General features: G+C 43.5%; 1 protein-coding gene and 1 pseudogene across 1 annotated transcript; both read right to left on the bottom strand.

Moving 5' to 3' along the window:
- Positions 1–7,266: 7,266 nt before the first annotated feature.
- Positions 7,267–8,474, bottom strand: LOC148873835 (UPF0481 protein At3g47200-like; annotated as a pseudogene).
- A 375-nt stretch (positions 8,475–8,849) lies between these two features.
- LOC148873834 (uncharacterized) lies at positions 8,850–13,283 on the bottom strand. The gene is made up of 5 exons (XM_088945635.1): positions 12,575–13,283; positions 10,962–12,232; positions 10,644–10,859; positions 9,992–10,158; positions 8,850–9,207 (listed from the first exon to the last, which is right to left on the bottom strand). The coding sequence occupies exons 1-5, from the start codon at positions 13,281–13,283 to the stop codon at positions 8,850–8,852; spliced, it is 2,721 nt and encodes a 906-aa protein (XP_088801761.1).
- Positions 13,284–26,624: the final 13,341 nt, after the last annotated feature.

Below are 26,624 nucleotides of genomic sequence, written 5' to 3'. Positions count from 1 at the left end.
GGAGCTGCTTCCTATAAAAAGGTTCGTTGTCTTTCAGGCATTCGACACCGTTGCAGAGGGAGAACAAGATCCATGTGTTATGGATGCATGCAATCATAGGCAGCAGCACTAGAAAGGGGCCCACACGATAGCTCAGTAGGGTGGATCCACACTTATCTTGCCACAACAGCTCTACTCGCCAACTCGTCGCCAGCTGCATTATCCCTCATCCCTTATCTTATCTTATCTTATCTTCTTAGTAAGAGTTTTGTTTGCCACTAGAAGTAGGAGTTGTGTTACCATTAGAAGTAGGTAATTTATTTAGAAGTAGGAGTTTGAGTTTGATATGGATTACCCTAGCCTAGCCGAATCCAACAAGGAATCCCCTTTTGTAATCTCCTATTTAAGGAGCTATGAGTTGAAATAAAGGCATGGAGTTTTTCGACCAAGAAAGGTGTAAGGAGAATTCGGGTGATCTCTTGGACAAATCACCCACTCGGTTGCCATAATAGGGTCTGTACGCAAGGGGAAGGGCAAGGGAAAGCAGGAGTCTCTTCTGGTGGACCGACCCGTGACGAGATCCTACACCCGGGCCCATAACATTCTGGTATCAGAGCCTACCGTCATGGGGGAACAGGAGCCACTGTCTTCCATGGTCCACGAACTGGAACACAAACTTGCAGAGACCATCATGGAGGTTCGTAAGGTCAAGGACGATGTCCAGGAGCTTCGACGCTTGCTGGAGATGTTCTTATACAATAAAGAAAGAAATTCAGAAGGAACCGCCACCAACAACAGCCGCAGGCCGGACTGGGCAGAAACGTCTGGCGAACATCAGATCGATGCCCCGACTACCGCTGTTATCCTCAAATACAGTCGGCTAGAATTTCCGTCCTACAATGACACTGGAGACCCACTGGGATGGTTGTATTGCTACGAGCAGTTCTTCCACAACCAGCGCACCGATAATAGAGACAAGGTCTGTCTAGCTACTTTCCACCTCACAGAAGAGGCACAACTCTGGTTCTACCGTCTAGAACAGGAAGAACCCGAGCTTAACTGGGATCAATTTAAATCCTATTGCCTCGTCCAGCTTGGATCCCCACTAGCAAGTAATCCACTGGGAGAATTAATCAACCTCAAACAAACCGGAACTGTGGCGGATTATCAACGCCAGTTCCAAACCCTTCTCACGAGAGTAGCCTCGGTACACCTAGACCAACAAGTCGACATGTTTACAACAGGGTTAGTGGAACCCCTAAGAGTGGACGTTGAGATGCAACACCCTCCTAATCTAGTCACAGCTATGAAACTCGCACGTGTCTTCGAAAGGAAGATGCAGCTCTCCCACGGGAACCTCAGTATAGGATGGCCAACATCAACATGGACACCTTCGAAGACAACAGGAGTGACTCCCTCTTTGATCACCAGCAGAGAACAAAGGCTTCCTACGGGTAACCCCTCCAGATCAGCATCAAGCATAGGAAGTAGCAGGACTGCACCCCCCATTAGGTGGCTGACCCGAGCTGAGATGGCGGAATGGCATGCAAGGGGGCAGTGCTTCAACTATGATGATCTATACTCCGTCGGGCACAAGTGCAAGAAGTTGTTCTGTCTTCTAGTAGAGGAACCCAAAGAGGACGAGGACGAACCCACAACATCAGAACCAGAGATCTCCCTCCACGCCATCATGGGGATCAAAACTTCCCAAACCATGCAACTGAGGGCGTTGATAGTAGGACAGCCAGTCTGTATTCTAGTAGACTCTGGAAGCACTCACAACTTCATCAGTGAACAAGCTACCCGCCAGTTAAATTTACCCATAGAAATCAGGCCGCAGCTACAAGTAGCCGTGGCCAATGGGGAAAGAGTTCACAGCCCCGATATTTACAAGGATACCGAAATTAAGGTCGGATCAGAGTCCTTCCACGCTGATTTATTTGTACTCTCCTTGGATGAATTTGACATCGCCCGGGGGGTCAAGTGGCTGATCACGTTAGGGCCCATCCTTTGGGATTTCAGCGCCCTGACAATGACTTTCCACCTAGATGGGAAACTGGTTACATGGCAGGGAACCAGAATAAGAACAAAGACGTAGCTGCATACACTCCAGGGTGAGGTCTCACGCGCAACGGATATGGAAAGGCTCCTTACGGATTTCTCTATAGTATTCAAGGAGCCCAAGGGCCTTCCCCCTTCCAGAGCCTGCGACCACCGAATCCCTCTGATAACTGGATCAGATCCCGTTGTTGTCCGGCCCTACCGCTACCCACATCAGTAGAAAGATGAAATAGAGAGACAGTGCGTAGACATGTTACAGCAAGGAATCATCTGCCCCAACCGCTCCCCCTATTCCTCTCCAGTTCTTTTGGTACCCAAGCAAGACGGGACTTGGAGATTCTGTGTAGACTACAGGGAGCTTAATAGACGGATGGTTAAGGATAAATTTCCTATCCCCGTCGTAGAAGAACTATTAGACGAGCTCCATGGCGCACAGTATTTCTCCAAACTAGACCTCCGATCAAGATACTTCTAGGTCTGGATGACTCCAGAAGATATAGAGAAAATGACCTTCAGAACACACCATGGCCACTTCGAATTCCTGATCATGCCTTTCGGTCTTAGCAATGCCCTCTGCACGTTCCAGGCCCTGATGAACGAGGTGTTTCACTCCCATCTCCGTAGATTTGTCTTGGTATTCTTCGACGACATCCCAGTCTATAGCAATCGTGGGTAGAGCACGTGCAGCATCTGCAGATTGTTCTTGAACTCCTGCAATAACATCAACTCTTCCTCAAGCAATCAAAATGCTCATTTGGGAAACGCAGGGTCCTTTACTTAGGACATGTGATCAACGGTCAAGGGGTCACTGTGGATGACTCCAAGATTCAGGCCATCAAGGAATGGCCCAGACCGCAATCCGCCAAGGCTCTTTGCGGTTTCCTAGGCCTGACAGGCTACTACCGCAAGTTCATTCACAATTACAGACTGCTGGCGGCCCCACTGACAAATCTACTCAAGAAAAACGCCTTCCTCTGGGACAGTACAACTGATGCAGCCTTTGAAAAATTAAGAGAAGCTCTCTCCTCCACACCGGTTCTACAATTGCCAAACTTTGATCTTGAGTTCACAGTGGAGTGTGATGCATCCGGCACCGGCATAGGTGCCATACTACAACATCAAGGGCATCCAATTGCTTTCTTCAGCCACAAGCTGGCTGACTACCACCTTAAGTTGCCCGCCTACGAACGTGAACTTATTGGACTAGCTAAGGCAGTGCAACACTGGAGGCCGTACTTGTGGGGGAGAACCTTCATAGTCAAGACGGACCACTACAGCCTCAAGTATCTGTTGGAACAACAGCCCACCACCTCGCCATAGCAGCATTAGGTCAGCAAACTTCTAGGGTTCGACTTCCGGGTAGACTACAAGGCAGGGGCCTTGAACCGTGTGACAGATGCCTCATCCCTCCGAGAAGAAGATATGCTCCTCCATGCAATCTCATAGCCCCGAGCCTCCCTGCTGGAAGACATTCAGAATGAACTGCCACAATCACCCGAATGGAACAATCTGATCAAGAGAATACAAGCCGGAATGACCAACCCAAATTGGTCCATGCATGACGGTTTAGCACTATACAAGGGACGAATTTATCTCCCGACCGACTGCCCCTTAATTCCTTCTGTTATCTCCAGCATACACAACGCCACACATGAGGGTATCCAGAAAACATTGCACTGCATCCATGCAGATTTCCATCGGCAGGGTATGAAGGCTTCGGTACGGGACTTCATCTAGAGCTGTTCGACGTGCCAGCAGCAGAAGTGGGAAAACTTGCACCCAGCAGGCCTTCATCAACCTCTCTCACTCCCCACTCAGATCTGGGCAGATATTTCCATGGACTTCATCAAAGGCTTACCCAAGGTTGAAGGGAAATCAGTGATATTTGTGGTGGTGGACCGCTTCTCCAAGTATGCTCACTTCCTTCCCTTATCTCACCCCTACAGCGCGGTTTCAGTCACCCACACCTTCTTTGCCCACATCTTCCGATTGCATGGGCTACCTGAATCCATTGTAAGTAACAGAGACTCGATCTTTACCAGTGCCTTCTAGAAGGAGCTCTTCCGACTGCTGGGAACAGACCTGGTCTTCTCCTCTGCTTACCATCCACAGACCAACAGCCAAACAAAGGTGGTGAACCGAACAATAGAGATGTACCTCCGCTGCCTTGTGGGAGACCAGCCCAGACGTTGGGTGGAGTACCTTCCGTGGGCCGAATACTGTTACAACACATCCTACCACTCCTCCCTTGGCATGACTCCCTTTCGGGTGGTGTATGGCCGAGACCCTCCTTGTCTTTTATCTTATGAACCTGGTTCAACACGGTTGGAAGAAGTGGATCGCAGCCTCCAAGATCGCGATGCCCTCCTGGCCAAAGTCTCCTTATGCTTGTAGCAGGCACAGGCACGCATGAAGCACGCCTACGATCAGCACCACCGTGAAGTCACCTTCGAGCCGGGACAGTTCGTTTGGCTGAAGCTCCAACCCTATCTGCAGCTCTCCCTCAGGCGTCGAGTCCCCCCTAGGCTATCCCCCAAATTCTATAGGTTCTACGGCAGATCGGGAAAGTTTCCTATCAACTCGAGCTACCGGAGCACAGCAGAATCCATGACACCTTCTATGTGTCCCTACAGAAGCCTTTTACAGGGACTCCCCCTGATTAAGTGCCTTCCCTACCCCCTCTAAAGGACGACTGGCCCATTCTCCAAACTCGAGCTCTTGTCCGGTCATGCATCAATCAGGGTACCTTCAAGGTACTAGTGGAATGGGACGGATTACCATCAGCTGAGGCCACCTAGATTCCCTAGACCGATCTTCACAATGCCTACCCAGATCTCGAGCTTGAGGACAAGCTCGTTGTCTTGGAGGGGTGTGATGTTATGGACGCACGCAATCATAGGCAACAACACTTAGGAGATGCACACACCATCCGGCAACAGCACTAGAGAGGGGCCCACACGACAGCTCAGCAGGGTGGGTCCACACTTATCTTGCCACAACAGCTTTGCTCGCCAACTCGCCACCAGCTGCATTATCCCTCATCCCTTATCCTTATATAATCTTATCTTCTTAGTAAGAGTTTTGTTTGCCACTAGAAGTAGGAGTTGTGTTACCATTAGAAGTAGGTAATTTATTTAAAAGTAGGAGTTTGAGTTTGATATGGATTACCCTAGCCTAGCCGAATCCAACAAGGAATCCCTTTTTGTAATCTCCTATTTAAGGAGCTATGAGTTGAAATAAAGGCATGGACTTTTTCGACCAAGAAAGGTGTAAGGAGAGTTCGGGTGATCTCTTGGACAAATCACCCACTTGGTTGCCGGGACAGTTCGTTTGGCTGAAGCTCCAACCCTATCTGCAGCTCTCCCTCAGGCGTCGAGTCCCCCCTAGGCTATCCCCCAAATTCTACAGGTTCTACGGCAGATCGGGAAAGTTTCCTATCAACTCGAGCTACCGGAGCACAGCAGAATCCATGACACCTTCCATGTGTCCCTACAGAAGCCTTTTACAGGGACTCCCCCTGATTAAGTGCCTTCCCTACCCCCTCTAAAGGACGACAGGCCCATTCTCCAACCTCGAGCTCTTGTCCGGTCATGCATCAATCAGGGTACCTTCAAGGTACTAGTGGAATGGGACGGATTACCATCAGCTGAGGCCACCTAGATTCCCTAGACCGATCTTCACAATGCCTACCCAGATCTCGAGCTTGAGGACAAGCTCGTTGTCTTGGAGGGGTGTGATGTTATGGACACACGCAATCATAGGCAACAACACTTAGGAGATGCACACACCATCCGGCAACAGCACTAGAGAGGGGCCCACACGACAGCTCAGCAGGGTGGGTCCACACTTATCTTGCCACAACAGCTTTGCTCGCCAACTCGCCACCAGCTGCATTATCCCTCATCCCTTATCCTTATATAATCTTATCTTCTTAGTAAGAGTTTTGTTTGCCACTAGAAGTAGGAGTTGTGTTACCATTAGAAGTAGGTAATTTATTTAAAAGTAGGAGTTTGAGTTTGATATGGATTACCCTAGCCTAGCCGAATCCAACAAGGAATCCCTTTTTGTAATCTCCTATTTAAGGAGCTATGAGTTGAAATAAAGGCATGGACTTTTTCGACCAAGAAAGGTGTAAGGAGAGTTCGGGTGATCTCTTGGACAAATCACCCACTTGGTTGCCGGGACAGTTCGTTTGGCTGAAGCTCCAACCCTATCTGCAGCTCTCCCTCAGGCGTCGAGTCCCCCCTAGGCTATCCCCCAAATTCTACAGGTTCTACGGCAGATCGGGAAAGTTTCCTATCAACTCGAGCTACCGGAGCACAGCAGAATCCATGAAACCTTCCATGTGTCCCTACAGAAGCCTTTTACAGGGACTCCCCCTGATTAAGTGCCTTCCCTACCCCCTCTAAAGGACGACAGGCCCATTCTCCAACCTCGAGCTCTTGTCCGGTCATGCATCAATCAGGGTACCTTCAAGGTACTAGTGGAATGGGACGGATTACCATCAGCTGAGGCCACCTAGATTCCCTAGACCGATCTTCACAATGCCTACCCAGATCTCGAGCTTGAGGACAAGCTCGTTGTCTTGGAGGGGTGTGATGTTATGGACGCACGCAATCATAGGCAACAACACTTAGGAGATGCACACACCATCCGGCAACAGCACTAGAGAGGGGCCCGCACGACAGCTCAGTAGGGTGGGTCCACACTTATCTTGCCACAACAGCTTTGCTCGCCAACTCGCCACCAGCTGCATTATCCCTCATCCCTTATCCTTATATAATCTTATCTTCTTAGTAAGAGTTCTGTTAGCCACTAGAAGTAGGAGTTGTGTTACCATTAGAAGTAGGTAATTTATTTAAAAGTAGGAGTTTGAGTTTGATATGGATTACCCTAGCCTAGCCGAATCCAACAAGGAATCCCTTTTTGTAATCTCCTATTTAAGGAGCTATGAGTTGAAATAAAGGCATGGACTTTTTCGACCAAGAAAGGTGTAAGGAGAGTTCGGGTGATCTCTTGGACAAATCACCCACTTGGTTGCCACAATAGGGTTTGTACGCAAGGGTAAGGGTAAGGGAAAGCAGGAGTCTCTTCCGGTGGACTGACCCGTGATGAGATCCTACGCCCGGGCCCATAACACTATGGTGTTTTGAATCTGGGACAAGGTGGTGGGCTGGCAACAACTGCAGAACCACTGCATTTAGCGTCTATTCATACCGTGCATTCTTATATCTGTTCTGATCGTGCCTTGCCGTGTCGTGCCAATAAGAAAGCCACTAGATGGGAGATGATGGCCCAAGGGCTGTTAAAGTAGTCATGCTTCAGGCTGGCTCTCCACGCATGCCATTTATGGAGGGGCGGAGCTAGGAAATTGTTATAAGGGGGGCCAAAACATATATAAATGAAGTATGGATGGACCTATAGAGGATCAACCATTGAGATGGAGAGTGGGGAGAGGAGAAAATTTACATGGAAAGCTATTTTTCATTGGGGAGTTTCTGAGCCATAGGGGGGCCATGGCATCCCTGGGTCTTTGCATTTATACTCGAAGTATCTATTCAGATCAAGGATACGCTAGAGAGATAACAATCATTGATGTTAAAGGCAACTTCCCTACATAGTCTGTTCAAGAGATTGGCCACCTCCTCTTCGTTCCTAAGCCCATGGTCGATGATTCCTCAGTAACAGAGATACCAACATCTTGAAGAGAATTAACCAGCCCATCCATTAAATTCACGTAGGATGTCACATGGTTGCTGCAATGGGGGTAGCATTGCTTGAAAGCCATCAGATTCAGAAATATCGACTTGGTCGAGTCGTGAATCACCAATGGCGGAATGTAAAGAATGCCTTTCCTAAATTCAATATCCATGAATTTCGTCGAGTCGTTCTTCCTGAACTTCACTCCCGCGTCCCTCAACATTGTGACGCAGTGGGTCATTAGTTGGGGCTGGTGCTATTTACGCCGTCTAATCCTGGACGGAATTCGCTGGAAGCTATGCTTGGAAGAGGAGGGAAGCAGGCATTGGCGGACAACGTGGAGAAGATGGAGCCCTAGGTCGTTGTTGTTCTTGAGCTCATGCTGTTGATTCTGGCATCTCAGGAAAATTCCAGGGCGAGTTGGCTCATTGATTCGGTGGTTTCATTTGGGTCACATGTGAGAGTGAACAAGCGGTCGAGCACGAAGAGGGGAAGCTAGTTCTCCAGCATCAATAGGTCACGTTGGATGCACGACATGACTCCTTCAAAGTGAATACAGGGTCTCCCCATGAGTACCCACAGTGTATGATTCCCTTCACACAGGCATTCAGCAGTTCCAGTTTTTGGGCATTCGTTGCCTTTGTATTAGCGCCCCTCTCATTTTCTTCTCTAGAACCGCTGCAACTGTAGAGGTCGGATGTAGAGGTCGGCGCCACTCTCATTCTCTTCTCCATAACCGTTGTGATGTGGTTTAGGATTACGTGGCTATCGTAAACCACTGAAGCTGCTAGGTGTAATCTGAATTAAAGAAAGATCACACGAAGTGCCAGCTTAATCTAGTTCTCTGGAATTCGAAATTGCATAGGAAAAAAGAAAAGAGAATTTTGGAAGGAAGAAGAATATCAATGTGTTTTTTCATTCTTTTCTGCAGAGGTAATACATCCAATTATATAGCCAATGAAAGAAACAGAAATGGAAATGTCAATAACAACCCAAAAGGAAAAAATGACCTAAAAAGAAACCAGTGATTTCTCGCCAAAATTAACATTAGCTCCAACGGCAATTTCCTGTAATTATGTTGGATTTGTAGAGATTCCAATGATACTGCATCAAATCTCCCCTCCTCCAGAACCTTTGTCCACAAAGGTGAAAGAAGGAAACAGTTGTTTGAGGTCAAAATAGAACTCCCAGGTGGATTCTTCAGTAGGGTGATTGAGCCACTTGTCTAAAACTTGAGTAGTGGCAACACTACCTCTCTTAACCATGCGCTTATCAATAATGGCTTTAGGAACCTTAGGAACACTCTGATCAATCATAAAAGGAGGCAAAGGAGAAGCTGAAATTGAGCCGTGACATTTTCTGAGCTGGGACACATGAAAAATGTCATGAATCTGGGCACCGACAGGCAAGCGCAATTTGTAGGCCACAACACCAACCTTATCAATGATCTGATAAGGAACGAAGTACCTAGGACGTAATTTCTATTGAGGAGAAGAATTAAGAGTGGTTTGGCGATAAGGTTGGAGCTTTAGAAACACCAAATCTCCAATTTGGAAGGTGCGTTCACTCGTGTGCTTATTAGCTTGTTGTACTAGGTGGTTTTGTGCACGATGTAAATGGAATTTTAGAGACTTAAGGATGATTTCTCAGTGCTGCAAGCTTCGATCAACCTCAGCTATCTTAGACTCCCCAAGAAGATATGGCAGATGTAGAGGAGGTGGTTGGCCGTATAAAACTGCATAAGGAGTGGTTTGCAGAGAAGAGTGGAAGGTGGTATTATACCACCACTCTACTAAGGGCAACCATTTGCTCCAAGTAGTCGGGTGTTCATGACACATGCACCTAAGGTAAGTCCCTAAGCAGCGGTTGACTACCTCAGTTTGTCCATCCGTCTGTGGATGGTATGTAGAAGATCTCAGCAATTCTACCCCTTGCAGACAAAAGAGATCAGTCCATAAATTGCTAAGGAAGATAGGATCACGATCCGAAACAATGGAATCAGGGAACCCATGTAATTTAAACTCTTGATCCAGATAAGCCTAAGCCACTTGGAGAGCAGTGTAGGGATGAGACAGTGGAATAAAATGGGCAGATTTACTAAATCTGTCAACCACCACAAAAATCACATTCTTGCCAAAGGAAGGAGGCAAGCCTTCAATAAAGTCCATGGAAATTGAAGACCACACTCTCTCGGGTATAGGCAAAGATTGGATACTTGCAAGTTTGTCACACCAAACAATTCCTAACATACTGTTGCAAATCCTTGGTCATTCCCTTCCAGTAAAACAATGATTTAATTCTTTGCAAAGTAGCTGCCCTACCAGAACGTCCTCCCATCGATGAATCATGCATCCATTTGAGTATGGATTGGTGTAAAGAAGGAATGGCTCCAACAACCAACTTCCCCTTTCTCCTTAGCTGATTATTCACCCATGTGTAATTAGGATAAGTACTGGAATTGCTTTGTAGTGCATGAATAAGCTGCTACAGATCAGGATCTGTAGACCAAGATTGTTGCAATTGGTTTTGCAGGTTAGTATCTATACCATTAATCACCATCAAAAGAACCTATGCTCCAGTAATTCTAGATAGAGCGTTTGCTGACTTGTTCTCTTGGCCCTTCTTATACTGAATTTCAAAATCATAGCCCATCAACTTGGCTAAGATGTCTTGCTGAGTAGGAGTAGTAATCTTCTATTCTAAGAGGAATTTAATGCTTCTTTGATCTGTCCTGATGATGAAATGTCCATTGAGGAGGTAAGGACTCCATTTCTGTACAACAAATAGAACAGCCAGAAGTTCCCTTTCGTAAACAGATTTAGCTTGATTCAATGGGCTTAGAGACCTGCTGATATAAGCAATAGTGTGATGGTCTTGCCTAAGAGCAGCCCCAATGCCACAACCTGATGCATTTCCACTACGAAGGTCTTATTAAAATCGGGTAGAGCTAGCACAAGTGCCGAACAAAGAGCACACTTGAGTCGATCAAAAGCTTCCTGAGCTAATTCTGACCAAGCAAACTGATCCTTTTTCAAAAGATCAGTAAGGGGCTTTTCTATAGACCTAAAGTGCTTCACAAATCTCCTATAATATCCAGCTAATCCCAAGAACCATCTCAACTGTTTCAGGGTAGTTGGAATAGGCCACTATATAACAACATCAACCTTAGCTGGGTCCATTGATACTCCAGTCTCTAAAATGAAATGGCCCAGGTATTCTACCTTAGGAGCAGCAAAGGAACACTTGCTCCTTTTAAGAAATAGGGAATTGGTTTGTAGCAGTTGAAAAACCAATTCCAAGTGATGCTCATGCATAGCTATGTCTCGGCTATATATAAGAATATCGTCAAAAAACACCAAAACAAACTTATGGAGATAAGGTTTGAGTACATGATTCATGAGATGTTGGAATGAAGCAGGGGCATTTGTAAGACTGAATGGCATAACAAGAAATTCATAGTGCCCCTCATGAGTTCTGAAAGTAGTCTTGTAAACATCTTCCTTGTGCATTCTAAGCTGGTGATAGCCTGACCTCAAGTCGAATTTAGAAAATACACTAGCACCTCCTAATTCATCCAGTAAATCATCAATAAGCAGAATTGGAAATTTGTCCTTCACTGTCTTGCAATTCAAATCTCTGTAATCAGCGCACAACCTCCATGTACCATCTTTCTTTCCCACCAAAACTATAGGAGAAGCAAAAGTACTAACACTAGGTTGTATTATCCCTTTAGCAAGCATTTCATTCATTAACTTTTCAATCACAGTTTTTTGCAGTGAAGGGTACCGGTAAGGCCTCTTATTCACAGGTAAAGCACCAGGCTCAAGAGGTATTCTATGATCAAATCCCTCTCTAGAAGGAGGTAAATCGGTGGGTTCAGCAAATATACCAGCATACTTCTCCAACAATTGTGCAATAGTAGATAAATTATCATCACAAGAGATAGAAAAAAGAGATGACATTACCACATCATGATTAACATCTGTAGGGGATACTTGCAAAAGCGCAAGCTGACTCCCTTGAGCTAAGATTCTGGACATTTGCTTATTATCAGCAGATTTAAGTTTGTGAGGAGTGGCACCTCTAAGCACATGGCTCTTGCCCTCAACCTTAAATTCCATCCTAAGCTGCTGGAAATCCCAGAGTATGGGTCCCAAAGTAGATAACAATTGTATCCCTAGTACCATGTCACAAAATCCCAGTGGCAAGACCATACAATCCGCTGCAAAGGTAGTACTATGGAGCTGCCAAGTAAACTGTCTGCAAATGGCTGTCGCAAACACTCTATTCCCATCAGCTACTGCAACTGCCATAGGTTTCATAGCTTCCAAACTGCACCCTAGCTTCTTTACCACTTGCTCATCAATGAAATTATGCAGTGGTTTCTTTCCATGATAGCCCGTGACCCTCATTGTTTGAAAATGTGGGGTTCCATTGATGGCATTAACTGAGATATAAGGTTCAGCAGTTGCCTCACCTTCATTAACATCAACTGCAATAGTTTCCTCCTCCTACTCACCTTCTAATTCCACTATATACAGTTGTGTTCTCTTATGCTTAAGTTGATGGCCAAGGGTAAATACTTCATCACAAAACATACACAACCCCTTAGCTCTCCTCTCTGCCATTTCAGCTGCTATAAATGTTCGGGGTGGTCTATCAAGAAGGGGTAAATTTTGGGGTTTAGGAAAAATTTGGTTTTGTTTTCTTTGTGGTTTAGGTAGGGGTAAATTGGTTTTGGTTGTAGATGGATTATAGGCTAGTGATTTAAGAAATGGACAATTGTGCTTTGTTTGTGGAGGCTTTGTGCGTTTAAAGTTCTGAGAGGTCTCACAGAGCTTGGCTATTTGGCTAGCTGCTTGGACAGATTTGGGATTGAACATGTGGATTTGCATCTGTGTTTCCATCTCAAGACCAGTAAGGAAGCAGCTAAGTTGATACTCAGTAGTTAATTCGACTCTGGTGAGAATTCCTTCAAATCGATCAATATATTCCTCAACTGTGTCAATCTGTCTTAGTGACATGAGTTCAGACATCGGATCCTCATAAATGGGGCCAAATCTATCTGACACTGCTTTGGCATAATCTTCCCAATTCATTGGCTCTATAGTAACTCTAGCCTTCATTAGAGCATGATGCCATTGGAGAGCCTTTCCCTCCATGTGAATTGAAGCCAGCTTAACCTTGGCCTCGGGTGAGGTATTATCAAGGGAGAAGAACTGGTCACATTTATAGAGCCACTCTTTGACATTTTCACCACTGAATTTAGGAAAATCTACCTTAGTTAACCAAGTCAAGAAGGAGGAGTTTTGAACAGCATTACCAGGTAATTGTTCCCCTTGCTCACTCCGTTGAATTGCTCTATCGGAGAGTTCGCCAATTTCCTCGCGTCTTCCACTTGATTGTCGATTGGCCAACGCTACAATCATATCCCTCAATCCAGCGATCGTGTTCTCTATCCAGGCATTGGACTCATTCATTTTTTGAGTTAGGGATTCTTCTACCTCACGAAGGGAGGTCTGATGGCGTGTTGCATCTGCCATGGTCAGGAGCAACGGATCAAAGGGCTCTGATACCAATGATGTGGTTTAGGATTACGTGGCAATCATAAACCATTGAAGCTGCTAGGTATAATCTGAATTAAAGAAAGATCACACAAAGTGCCAGCTTAATCTAGTTCTCTGGAATTCGAAATTGCAGAGGAACAGAGAAGAGAAGTTTGGAAGGAAGAAGAATAGCAATGTTTTTTTTCATTCTTTTCTGTAGAGGTAATACAACCAATTATATAGCCAATGAAAGAAACAGAAATGGAAATGTCAATAACAACCCAAAAGGAAACAATGACGTAAAAAGCAACCAGTGATTTTTCGTCAAAATTAACATTAGCTCCAACAGCAATTTCCTGTAATTATGCCGGATTTGCAGAGATTCCAAAGATACTGCATCACGCTGCAACTCTCATTCTCTTCTCAAGGAAAAAAAAAAAGACAGGCATGAAAGTCCGAAGATTCCAAATTTTCCTGAGGCGTTGGAAATTCCAGACTGTCGTTCAGATCTGCGGCAGTTTAGTCCAATCAATAGGAGACGGAGGTGTAGTCCAAGTTATGGAGAGTAGTGCTGAAAACCGGCATCCTCTCAGTCGAAGAACAATGAACCGATTTAGACAGTCAGTTGGGTTTTACTTTAAAATTTTGATAAATAGTCAAAGGCAAATTCGATATTTTATTTTTTTCCTATTAATTTAACGATGTGTCAGAAAACTTAAGGTACCAGTAAAAATATAATTTATTAATTTTGTAAACAAATATTTTATATATTTGTATCATGCATATTTATATTTCCAAACTGAACCTATATGGTACAAAAATTATTGGCTTTTGCCAGGCCGTGTGCACATGCATGCACGCCATTGTGCATTGAAGACTTGGGATATATTCTCTTTGTTAGTTTTGATTGACTTATCTCACTTTAAAGATTAAATGCACAAATCGATGCATCAATCGCATGCATAAATCTTTGCAAAATATATGGTGCAAGCAACATTTATGTAAAATAGAATTGTGAATCGGTGATAAAAGCAATAATTGAATGTTGACAAGTACATGAAATATGTTGTGACATTTAATTAAAATCTTGAGTCAAAGGTGTCATAAATATGTGAATACAACATTGTAGGACTCTATGTCCTAAAGCTCAAAATCATACTCAAATGTTTTCTTTTTAGCTAGCTCCATGAGGTTTGCCCCTTGCCAAATCCATAACCCCTAACTTTAGTGCAGGCAGGATTAATTAGGATTTGATTCCAAGTCTGTGCTAACACGGTCAGGACTCTAAGTCTCTGCTAATACGGTCAGGTCAGTTCGAGACCTTATCAACTTAGCTAGTTGGCAACTTGCTAGTTGCTTGCTATTCAAATGTATTAGTTTGAATTAAGAATAACCCCCATATTAGGCACGGGACCATTGATATAAATTATTCCAAAATTTTTAAATTATTTATATTAGACATTTAGGTTAAGCTTTTTATTTGATTTAAGAGCCTTATTTTATCTAGAAAATGATCGCATATTAAGTAAGGGGTAATTATAGTATCATTTAATTTGAAAATTATTATTTAACTATAAAAAATTAACATTAGTCTTACATCTTTGTAATTGGCAATCTATTCTGACCCACTTTGTTTGAAAATCACTATTCATTTATATTGTTTTTAATATGATTTAAGAGATTAAATATATAAGGTCTTATTTGTAAATAGAAACCCACTTTATTTGATATTTACTATTTGTTTGATAAATTTATTTTTAAAATCTAAATTAGGTTATGCTTCCAAAAAAAGTTAAATCTAGTTTGTACAACTGATTTTCTCATTTTTTGGTCCATGTGTTTGTTTGCTAAGACAAACTATTCTACAAAATATGCTTCTAGCGTTTGGTTGATGACACAAAGGGATGAAGAAATATCATAGAATTGGAACAAATCCATGGGGCTAGCAATAGATTTGGAACAAATCCATGGAAAAACCCCAAATTTGGAATAAACACATGTCTCTGGCTAGATCTAGAGTGTCGAAGTTAAACCAGAGGACAATAGGAGCAGATCTAGAACACAGATGTCATGTTTTAGCTCATTGATGAGGAAAAACTAGTCTGGTTGACCATGGTTGGAGGGGCGATTCAATGAGTTGAGGGCCGGCCATGCTACTTAATACTTTGTAGATTAACAATCATCGCACGAAACCGTTGAAAACGTTGCCTTCACTGGAGAAGACGAAGACAATAACCTGTCCTTGCTGTCCTTGCTATCTTCGTCGGAGAAGACAAAGACAATAACCATTGAAAGCGTTACCTTCGCCGGAGATGAATGATACATGTGGTCGGAGTTTGGACCATTGCAGAGGTGGGAAATGAGAACAATCCACCCCTTGATAAAATTTTCTCACTGTCATTGCACAACTTTCATTTCTCAGTGCATCCCATACTTTGAAAATGCTATTTTCATCACATCGTAGCATCTCTCCCAAAACAAACATGAGAAAATAGGAATATTCGTTCCTAACCATGAAATTTAAAAATTAATGGGAAAAAATGATGGTTCAATGAGACTAGATCAAAAAATAAATAAACAAAGAAACGATGGGCTTGATTAATTTTTACATTCAAAGCTTCTATGAGTTCCACTTAAGATATTAACAACAAGATTAAAATTTAATGCAGAATTCCTATTATGCCATCTACGAGACCTTAGTCTTGGCAACATTTGTTTATTTATTTATTTATTTTTTAAGCATAGCATTCATTATCAATCTCAAAATTTTGCCTAGCATGAATATAGAAAAAGGGCTGAAATGAGCAATGTGAAGAGAAATAAGCAAGACTAAGTTAACCGACTGCTAAGTAAAAAAAAATGCTAATTATATCAATAAGTAAGACAACTACTCAAAAGAAATCGGATGGCTAATGGGCTAATCCTACTCAACTACTCAAAAGAAATCAGAAAATAAGAAAACAGATAAAATTTGATGAAACTTGAATAAGAAGATAAACTAAATTGTCGATCTAAGCGGTAAAAAAGATTAATCATACTCATTAACGATTTCAGCAACATTCAAATTTTGAATCAACAACTTTAATTGTGATCGCTTCCCCGAATACACACTTTTGAACACCATATGCATCGAGGATAAATCTCTAGTTGTGGGGTGAATTCCCATTCATTTGGGATGTTAAAGACGCTGCTTATGTAGCCCAATATATAAGAAAACATTGCTGGACATCTGGGACATTTCTGCAACTAGATTTATGCTTCAAAAGTGCTTTGACTGCCTTGCGTTGAAAGTGCACATGATTACAAAAGTTCTTTGCCTTGTAATACTGATATGGGGGACTTTATGGATGTGTGAGAGTGAGTAGGCAAAGTCTTTGGGACGTGAGGGGGGGGGGTATTCTCTAGGGTAATGAAGGTAAAGTTCTCTCAAGCTAGATTGTTTATTGATTTTTTGAGAGGAGAATGGAGGGTTGAGATAAGAGACATGGGAGATCAATGGATGAGGTTTAAAGGGTTTTTAGAGGGAAATTGATTGAGAGAATGGGTTGTCAAGATCGCTTTGGGAGAGATCCTCTCGATCAATCAAGACAATGAGTGGAAGATTTCACCAATTTACCTAAATTGGGCATTCCAAGTTTAAGTGATTGGCTTGATTGATTGGAAGCTCCTATTTGGTCAAATATTGGTTTTTAAGATGGTTCTAGAGGATAGGAGACAGATTTTGTTGTGGGATACCTTAGGTTTGAAATTGTAGTGAAGAGGATTCCAAACGGAAGGCCTAGATTGAGTCTAGCTTTGAGTTTCAAGATGAAGTGGTTAATGGTGTTGGAATTTGATGATCTTGATACCGTTTGACTTGGAATTTCGAATTCTATCCATCCACAATGTTGGATTTCAGATTTTGTGTGACATAGGGTTCAGGATTAAAAATGATTTTAATTGGACGATTGAAATCAATTTTACCTTTGGATTTTGACATGAAGGAGTAAACGGTATTGAATTTGAGTGATCTTGATGTCATTGAATTTAGATTTTTTGGCTCTATATGCCTATAATTTCTTATACACATGTTTTTTCTAATTAAAATGACATTCATATAAAGTCTGGACCTACTAACCACGATGCATTATTGATCACTTTCACCTATAGTCATAAATTGAGAACATCTCTTGTATTTTATATCACCGATTGGGTAAATGTGATCAGCAATATGTTCTGGTCAAATTTGTATTGATTAACCTAAAAATACAATAACAACTTAACGCCACTGTATGAAACACCCGGCCCCTGAGTTGTTAATCACAGTATGGCTTAGGTGGGGCGTTAGTATTAATTACACAACCTCAGTCGACACAGCAATGGAGTCCGATCGTGATCATGATATTTGTGTCTTAGTTTGTCTTCAACCATAACATCACTCCCGGTAAGTTTCCCCTGTTCATGTCAACTGAGACTGTTCTCTTGTGTTAATTTGTTCGCATCACAGTCACGGGCTTTTAGCCTTCGGTGGTGTACATGATCATATGCTGTCGATATGATGGACCTTTTGTCACTTGTCGATATGGTCTTTGTTACCATACAACCTCCTTCCTAATTTTTTGTATTTTTTTTGAATTTTTTATTTTTTAAATTTCATATAATTACCCATTAAACTAATAAGGAAATCATATATTTTAATTATTTCTAATAATCATAAAGAAAGAGGGATATGCTTTTCTAATGTTTAGTCAAGTGACACCACTTTCCCCCACTTCATCCTAAATTGTCTCTAATTCCTATTTATCTCCTAAATTATCTCTAAATCCTATTTATCTCTTAAATTATCTCTAGTTTAGTAGAAAGATTCTCTCCTAAGCTATCTCTAATCCCTATTTATCCTCTCCCCCACTTTTTATCTATATTTATCCAGAGAAAGTTTCAATTAAAAAAATTCCGTATTATTTAAATATTATAATAAAATTATATACTAATATTAAAATATTTATTCAAAACACAAAAATTAATTATAATAGATTGAATATGTTTATATTATTGATAGTTCTATATTTTTAAAAAATTCATCATGAAATTATGTAGTAACAATATAAATTATAATTTTAGGAATTATTCAATTTAAATGTTATTCAAATAATAAAAATTTAACATAAAAAAATAAAACATTATTTCAATATTTCAATAACTAAATATGTTAAATAATAGAACATTAAAAATAGCTAAATAATTATATAAAAGTATTTAATATTACGTAAACAACATTAAAATAAATAAATTCAAATTTGTGTTTATAAGATCCGGGATTTCGGATTGGATACAGCCATGTACCTACATTGTATTGATGGTTTTGACAAATAATTTTAAGGTCTGAATGTTTTAATTTTTTTAGCAAGAAAAGTGCGACTTATTTTGACAAATAATTTTAAGGTATCAAAGTTTTAATATTTTTTAGCAAGAAAAGTGTGCCTTATTTTGCATTCTACAATGTGTAGAGGAAAAGTGGACTCCTCCAGTGACCCCAATTACTTTGTAAAGAATGGAAGGAGTGAAATTGATGAACTCTAATTAAGTAATTTGGCAAATATTGTCTACATCATATGTGGTCACCTCAAATCAAAAGGATAACTTTCTCTTTTTACAGGCTTTAGGGGTATTGACGATATTTCACACACGAATTTGATGACAAGAACCGTGCTAAGGAGTACGAATGTGCGGTGCCGTTACAAAGATGGCCATAACATCACCATTTATGCCTTATGGAATCTCACGGGGGAAGAAAAACCAAAGAAGTAGCCACAATGGGTGAATAGCTTATCAGCAGTGGAGGTGGACACCACCAGGTAAAATGAAATGTAGGTAACTTATACCTTGGAGGCAATCTCACTTCAAGGCCTTAACTTTTAAATGTTCTATTTTAGTACCTGTATTTCTAGAAATATACATCTAAGTCCAATTATGCTAAACCAACATTGAAGATAAAATTATACAAATGCCCATATTCTGACTCGATCTTTTTTTTTTTCATTATTCGTCTTTTTTAGACTATAGATTTTAGACGTAAACCAGCTTCTACATTCAAAGTAAGCGTCCAAATGAGACTACGATGGCTGCGAGGAACTTACTTTACCGCCATTGATTAATTTGTATCTGAAAATCAGAAATAGAATAAAGATGAATAATGGAAAAACTGTCCCCATTGTGAGGTCGGCGTGAAGACTTTTTGGTAGTTGGTGTCTACCAACTCTGTTCACAGATAAATGTACAGAGCCGGGCTCCTCAAATTATCAGATATCTGGAAAGGAACAATTAATGGAAGTAAATGCCCTCCCCCTCTCAATCACCCTTGTTATTTTAGGAAGATTGACCAAAATCAGAATTTTATAGCCTTATATTAAAGAGGGAATGCATCTTGACCGTTAATGGATGTCAAATTCATAGGCAGGATGTGGTTTATACGGGGAGAGGGCTGGAATTCAGAATTCTGCATCAGATGTATCCGTTCAAACTGTCTTCCTTTTTACAAGTTGCCAACTAGGTGATTGGTAAGATTTTTTGTTGGGTGTAATAGGGATTTGGATCAAATCCCACGTGCACATAATAATAATAATAATAATAATAATAATAATAATAATAATAATAATAATAATAATAATAATAATAATAATAATAATAATAATTGATGGAGGGCGATTTGGCCCGACCTCATAATAGGGGGACACGTGGACATGACTGGACATAAGGGACAACTCGGCATGACAACCTGGCCACAACTCGGCGTAATGAGCTGGTTGGGACCTAGCCTGACAGCTCGGCACAAGTGGCAGCTCATGGCAAAGTGGTACTCCGATTACCCCGATCTCTCTCCCAAGGGGGGAGCACCCCAAGGTCCCTCCAAGTGAGGAGTCCCGAGCTCCTCCAAAGTAAAGGAGCCCCCGAGCTCCTCCTCAAGAAGGGAACACCCCGATCTAAAATCCCTAGGTAAGGAACATCCCGAACTAAAGGCACTTCAGGTAAGCTCGCCAGTAGGCTCCTGCCCAAACCTAAGAAGCAGCCTCAAAGACTTGCCTCAGGTAGAAGCACCTCGGCATATTAGCAGTAGCTCGGTACCAGGTAGCTCGGTGTATCGCCTGACAACCGTACCCGCCAGATCTGGAGACTGCTCCCACGTCTCTGGCCAGGCGGCGTTGTTTCTGCCAAACCCTGAAAAGTGTCCCCTGTCTGGCAAGGTCATACCCTGCAACGGTTACTTGCGCCCACCAGCTCAGCCCTGGCAAATAACGACTTCAGTAGAGAATCAAAGGCGGTTATATTTGATTTGTCAACACATCAGCATATAAAAGCCTTAATCCCTCATGGGCAAAGGTAATGGCGCATCTCCACTCTTAGCTTATTTCTTCACAACTCTCTCTTTCTCAGCTCTCCACCAAGTTCTGACTTAAGCATTGAAGTGTTCCCGTCGAGAGAGCTCCCCGGGAATCCTTCACCTTCTTCCTCGCAGGTATCTTGTCCGGCGCCAGCTAGGAGTACGACCTCTGCTAGCTAGGAGTGCTTAGATCACGCACCATCAATTGGTGTCGTCTGTGGGAAACGCTTCGAAAAGCCTTCTTCCACCAAACTTTACAACTTCAGTATCCATGGCTTCCTCCAGCAACATCGGGCGCAACTCAGGCACGAACACTTCCCCTGAACCTCAGCTCCCTACAGTGTGTGTCAGTCAGTTCAACCTTCCTCTCTCTGTGGATGGGGTCCCGATGCTGAACATGCCTTAGATCGCAGCACCGATGAGTGCTCTACTCCCCTCCACGGTAGGCACCACTTTCACTAACCCTCTCTTCCCCCAGTAGCTGGACCAAACCAGCTTGAAGATCTGATGCATTGCATGCGAGCCATACAAGCTCAAGTGTAGCAAGTCCAATAGCTTCAGCTGTACCGGCAACAAGCTCTACACCATGTCTACCAGCAGCAGTATCAGCAACAGTTGCCCCTGTTGCCTCTAAACCAGCTTCCGATTCCACCACGACACCCGGCCTCGCAGCAGACTAAGCCTCGCTGCCAGAATGAACGCCCCTCTCACCGGGGAGAGACCTCCCAGGCCCAGAATCCTCCCAGGAGCCAGGTCTCGTCCCACGACAGGAGGGAGAATCCAGTCACACCCAACTCTCCGTGCATGATCAGGTTGGGGGACTCTTAGCCTCCTAGACCCACATCACCTCAGCTTTCCAAGTTCGTGGCCCTGCTCGTTAAGAACCGATTCGAGGTTCTGGCCGCGGACTCCAGACAAGGACCAATCCATAGTCATCATCAGCAATCCGAGCCACTCCCTGCAAGAACCATTCCTAACAACACAGAAGTGAGCAACACCAATGTAGAGCCCGCAAAGAAGCAGCGGAGACGTCACCGAGCTCGCCAAACTGTGACACACCACCTGCCCAAACTCAAAGGAAAAGAAGAGATACCCGACTTGGACCCCATAGTGCGGCTCACAACAGCCAAGAGAGGCATAACACACAAGGAGTTCAAGTGGCATGTAGTTGTCAACCGACCTAAGACTGTAACTGAGTTCCTCAAGCTCACGGACCAGTTCATAGGGGCGGAGGAGGAGATTAACTAGAAGAATGAAAGTTTGCTTGAAAAGAGGAAAAGGGAAGCTGAGTCCTCGACCCATGGGGAAAGCAAGAAGAAGAAAGACCCAGCTCGGGGAGGAAGTCTAGGTCAGCCTTTCCGAGCTCCTCCAGCAGAAAGGACCAACTATACACCTCTGAACGCAAAGCGGGCCGAGATCCTCATGTCGATCAAGGACACCCCATCACGGTCATAGTACTGAAAGTTGTACGAACCTCCGTGATGAGATAGAAGAACTCATTTGTCGTAGATATTTAAGAAATATTGTACAAAATGATAATAAAACAGGATGGTAAGGGGAGCAAGGTAGAGATGCTCCCGAGTCCAGTAGCAGACAAGGCAAGCAGCCATAGAGGCAGCCCCCTGAAGAGAGGCCAGTTCAGGGGACCATACACATGATCACCGGAGGATCGATTGTCACGGGCTGCACCTCGGTCGTAGCTCGGACCTCAGCTCATGAGATCAGAAGGGAAGAGCAGAACCCCTCGAAGCGGCCAAGGATAGAGGAACCGATCTTCTTCATCGAGGACGACGTGCATGGAGTCCACTACCCCCACGATGACGCGCTCGTCATGAAGATAAGGATCAATGATTTTGAGGTGAAGCGCGTCCTCATCGACTTTGGCAGCTCAGCAGACATTCTCTTCAAAGCCGCGTTCAACGAGCTTGAGAGCAACCTCGAGCCCGCAAGTACTCCCCAGGTGGGCTTCAATGGAGAGGAAGTCAGGCTCTTGGGGAGAATCACTGTACCTATGGAGGTCGGCACCTGGCCTAGCATAGTGAGGCTCAACCACAAATTTTTGGTGGTCGCAACTCCCTCCCCGTAGAACGCCATAATAGGTCGGCCCATCACCCATGCTCTATGTGCAGTGGTTTCCACCTATTATTTAGCGATGAAGTTTCCCACGGACTTCGGAGTTGGGGTAGCACGAGGCAATCAGCTCAAGTCTCGCAAGTGCTATGTCACTACTCTCAAAGGAAAAGAAAAGGTGGCAGGTGACCTTGAGCTGGAGCGACCTATAGAGCATTGTGAAGAGCGACCTACACCTACGGAAGATACTGTTTCTGTGCCAACTTCAACAGAGCACCCAACTCGGACACTCCAAATCGGTGTTTCATTTCAAGAGCCTCTACGATCTTAACTAGTAAGTTTCTAACATAGAAATTTAGATGTTTTTGCATGGTCCATGATAGAGATGCCTGGCATAGACCCTAGCATCATCACTCACAAACTGAACACTGATCCTGTAGTTAGGCCCGTTAGATAGAAGAAACGCAACCTAGCCCCGGGGCGTTGGAGAGCAGTTGACGAGGAGGTCGGGAAGCTCCTCGCAGCCGATTATCAGGGAAGTCCATTACCTGAGCTGGGTGGCCAACCCTGTTCTGGTAAAAAAGGTTAACGGTAAATGGCGCATGTGCGTTGATTATACCGACCTGAATCAGGCCTGCCCGAAGGACTGCTTCCTACTCCCCAGGATCAACCGTTTGGTGGACGCGACATCAGGGCATGGGTTGCTGAGCTTCTTGGACACCTATTCGGGCTACAACCAGATCAGAATGGACCTTGCTGATGAAGAAAAAATAGCCTTCATAATCAAGCTAGGCCTGTACTGCTACAAGGTCATGCCCTTTGGGCTGAAAATGTCGGGGCTACATTCCAAAGACTTGTAAACAAATTGTATGAGTCGTTGACCGGCAAGAAAGTAGAATGCTATGTAGATGACATGGTCGTCAAAACTCAGTTTTCAAGTGATTTAATAAAAGACTTACATTCTGTCTTTGAAATCTTGCATAAATTTAACATGAAATTAAACCCGAACAAGTGCATTTTCGGTGTCACCTCGGGTAAATTCCTAGGTTACATCGTCAACCAACGTGGCATTGAGGCTAAACCTGAAAAAATTAAGGGAATCTTAGATATGAGACCACCCTGGAAATTGAAGGAGGTTCAGATGTTGAATGGCCGCATAGCCGCCTTGAGCTGCTTCATGTCCAGATCGAAAGATCGCTGCCTGCCTTTCTTCAAGGAAATTAAAAGCAAAGGCTTCAAATGGCTGAAGACTATCAGTTTGCTTTCGACGAGCTCAAAAAGTATCTTGTCTGCATTCCAACCTTGACCCAACCCGAGATGGGAGATACTTTGGAGCTATACCTCTCCGTGAGTGACGAGATAGTCAGATCGGTACTAATAAAGAGGTAGATCAGGTCCAACAGCCTATCTACTATGTTAGCAAAGTGTTGCAGGGGTAGAGAGGAGGTATCCAGAGATTGAAAAATTGGCGTATGCTCTAGTTGTTGCAACTCGAAAGCTTCGTCTGTACTTCCAAGCTCATACTATCATTGTTTTTACTAATAAGCCTTTGAGGCAAGTCTTGCTCAAGCCTGAGGTCTCTGGTAGGTTGACGAAGTGGGTCATCGAGCTCAGTGAGTACGACATCCAGTACAAGCCACAAACTGCTACCAAGTCTCAAGCCTTGGCCGACTTTGCTGCAGAATGTACTTTCAGCACCAAAGTCCCCAGGCCGGACGAGCCTGAGCACCGCAAGGGAACAACCAGCGCGACTTCTCTCCTAGTTAGATTAAACCCAAACTGGGATGAAGAGCCCTACATCCTTCACGTGGATGGCTCATCAAATCAGCAAGGCAGCGGGGCTAGAATTGTTTTGTATGGGTCAAGTGGTGTGAAACTGGAGTATGCGCTACGCTTTGAGTTCAATTCGTCCAACAATGAAGCAGAGTATTAGGCGTTAATATCCGGGTTGGCTCTAGCAAATGAAGTGAAATCCAAGCACATTGTCATCTGCATGACTCCCAACTCATGGTCAACCAAGTCATAGGTGAATATGAAGCTTGCGAGCCAACCATGGTCGCCTACTTAGCCAAAGTAAGAGAGGCTCTACTCAACTTCTAGTCCCACTTCATCAAACAAATCCCGAGATCTGAGAATGCTGAGGTTGACGCCCTGTCCCGGTTAGCCAGCACTAAAGGGATAGGAAATCCATCACATGGACGCCCACAGATTGCGGAATAAGGGGGCAAATTTCAAAAATTTTTCTGTCCCTTCAACTGGGAATCGAATTCCCATTTAGAAAATCATATTTTCAAGGATCATTCTTGAATCATAAAATAAACCAGATCTGAACCAAAAGGAGCATGGAGAGATAATACCTGATACAGAGAAGTAGTATCTCCCAATGGAGGTGTTCACGCCCAAGGAATGATCCAAAATCTGCTCCCACTGAAGATGGTGCAATGCATGGTGGAGTAGAATCATCAGTGTTCTTCCAAAAGAACTTGACCCTTCGCAAGAATCAACTGGATGGCTTGTGAATACAACTCCCACCAATCTTTTCTCCAAAAGATTGGTATCAAGATCCAATCTTGAATTCTCCCAAGAACTGGAGATTGAACTATCGTAAGCGGCAGCTGTAGGAAGGAGGCGTCAAGAGAGTATTTGCAGGGTGTAGAATTCCATTAGGATTTGCTCTTAAAGGGATCAGCTCCTAATCCCATTAGGATTTGCTAATCCAAATCATATTTGAATTAGAAGTCCCTTTGATATAAGGGATAACCCTTATCTTATCTACATATTAGATTAGCCATCTCCTAATCTGATTATAAGGCTTCCAGATCTAAATCTCATTTAGATCTTGGACTCTCTAAGTGGATAGGGTTTGGGCCCAATCCTATCAACTGATCCATCTCAGAATTCGCCCCTTAAGTGACTAATCAAATTAGCCCAGTTCGAAATGGGCTTAAGGCCCATTTAAGGTTATGTATTCATTTAGCCTTCCAAACTGCTGCCCAGTTGGGCTTCCTTGTATGGCGTGGGACCCAAACATTGATCTACACATCAGCCACATGGGTTCAGCCCTGCCTTTGTTATGGACAGTGCACCCCTTGAAACCCATCAGATGGGCTCTATGGGCCCAACACTTACCCTAAGTGATCCCTGGGCCAAGCCACCTTGTAACACCCAGGGACTGTGGGTAGATGCAAGATTAGCCCATCAGGTATTATCCTCAATGGTCTTACACTTAACCTCTCAGCCCATAATGATCATACACTGCCCGACAAGAGAGGACCTCTCTTGGATGGATCCCGAGAATTAAAACCTTTTGCAAATCATTTCAAAACCATAATTTATATACTTTTATATCTCATATAAAATATATTTTGCAAAAACAAATCTCAACGATTGAAATCGGCTGCCGGCAGTCTTGGTTTCCATCAGTGAGAGTGCATCCCCGAACATTACCTTTGTCCGATAAAGGGGCTGATCCTATCACTATGATCACCCACTCAGATGAATTCTTAGACTATCCCAACATACCCAGATTTTGAACCCTGCTAAGGATCTCACTGATTGGTACATCAAAGATAGCCTAATCCGACACCCAGTGCAGTATCATAATCGAGTCTAGGGGTCGGGTGTAACTTTCCAGTTTTGCTCATCAATCTCCAAGGCCCAGGGCAACACTGAAAATCTGGTCCAGTTCAAAGATTCATTTAATCCTACATTGTATGTGCCTAGGGTCTCACCCCGGTAGCTGAGACAAGCCACCCCAACCGACTTGGTGGTACCACAGTGTCAGCCTTGTCAAGATAGGTCTCCCTAGACCGACCCACTGGCTATGAACATTCTAAACTAACACGAGTCTCATAAAGTGTCCAGTTTAAGGGTATTACACAGAAACATACCAAGGGATAATGAATCAAATA

The sequence above is a fragment of the Nelumbo lutea genome, chromosome 1 (assembly GCF_056320005.1).
Source record: "Nelumbo lutea isolate HS-2025 chromosome 1, American lotus-T2T, whole genome shotgun sequence".
In the NCBI taxonomy this organism is placed as follows: Eukaryota; Viridiplantae; Streptophyta; class Magnoliopsida; order Proteales; family Nelumbonaceae; genus Nelumbo; species Nelumbo lutea.
This window is presented reverse-complemented; position numbering and strand designations above follow the sequence as displayed.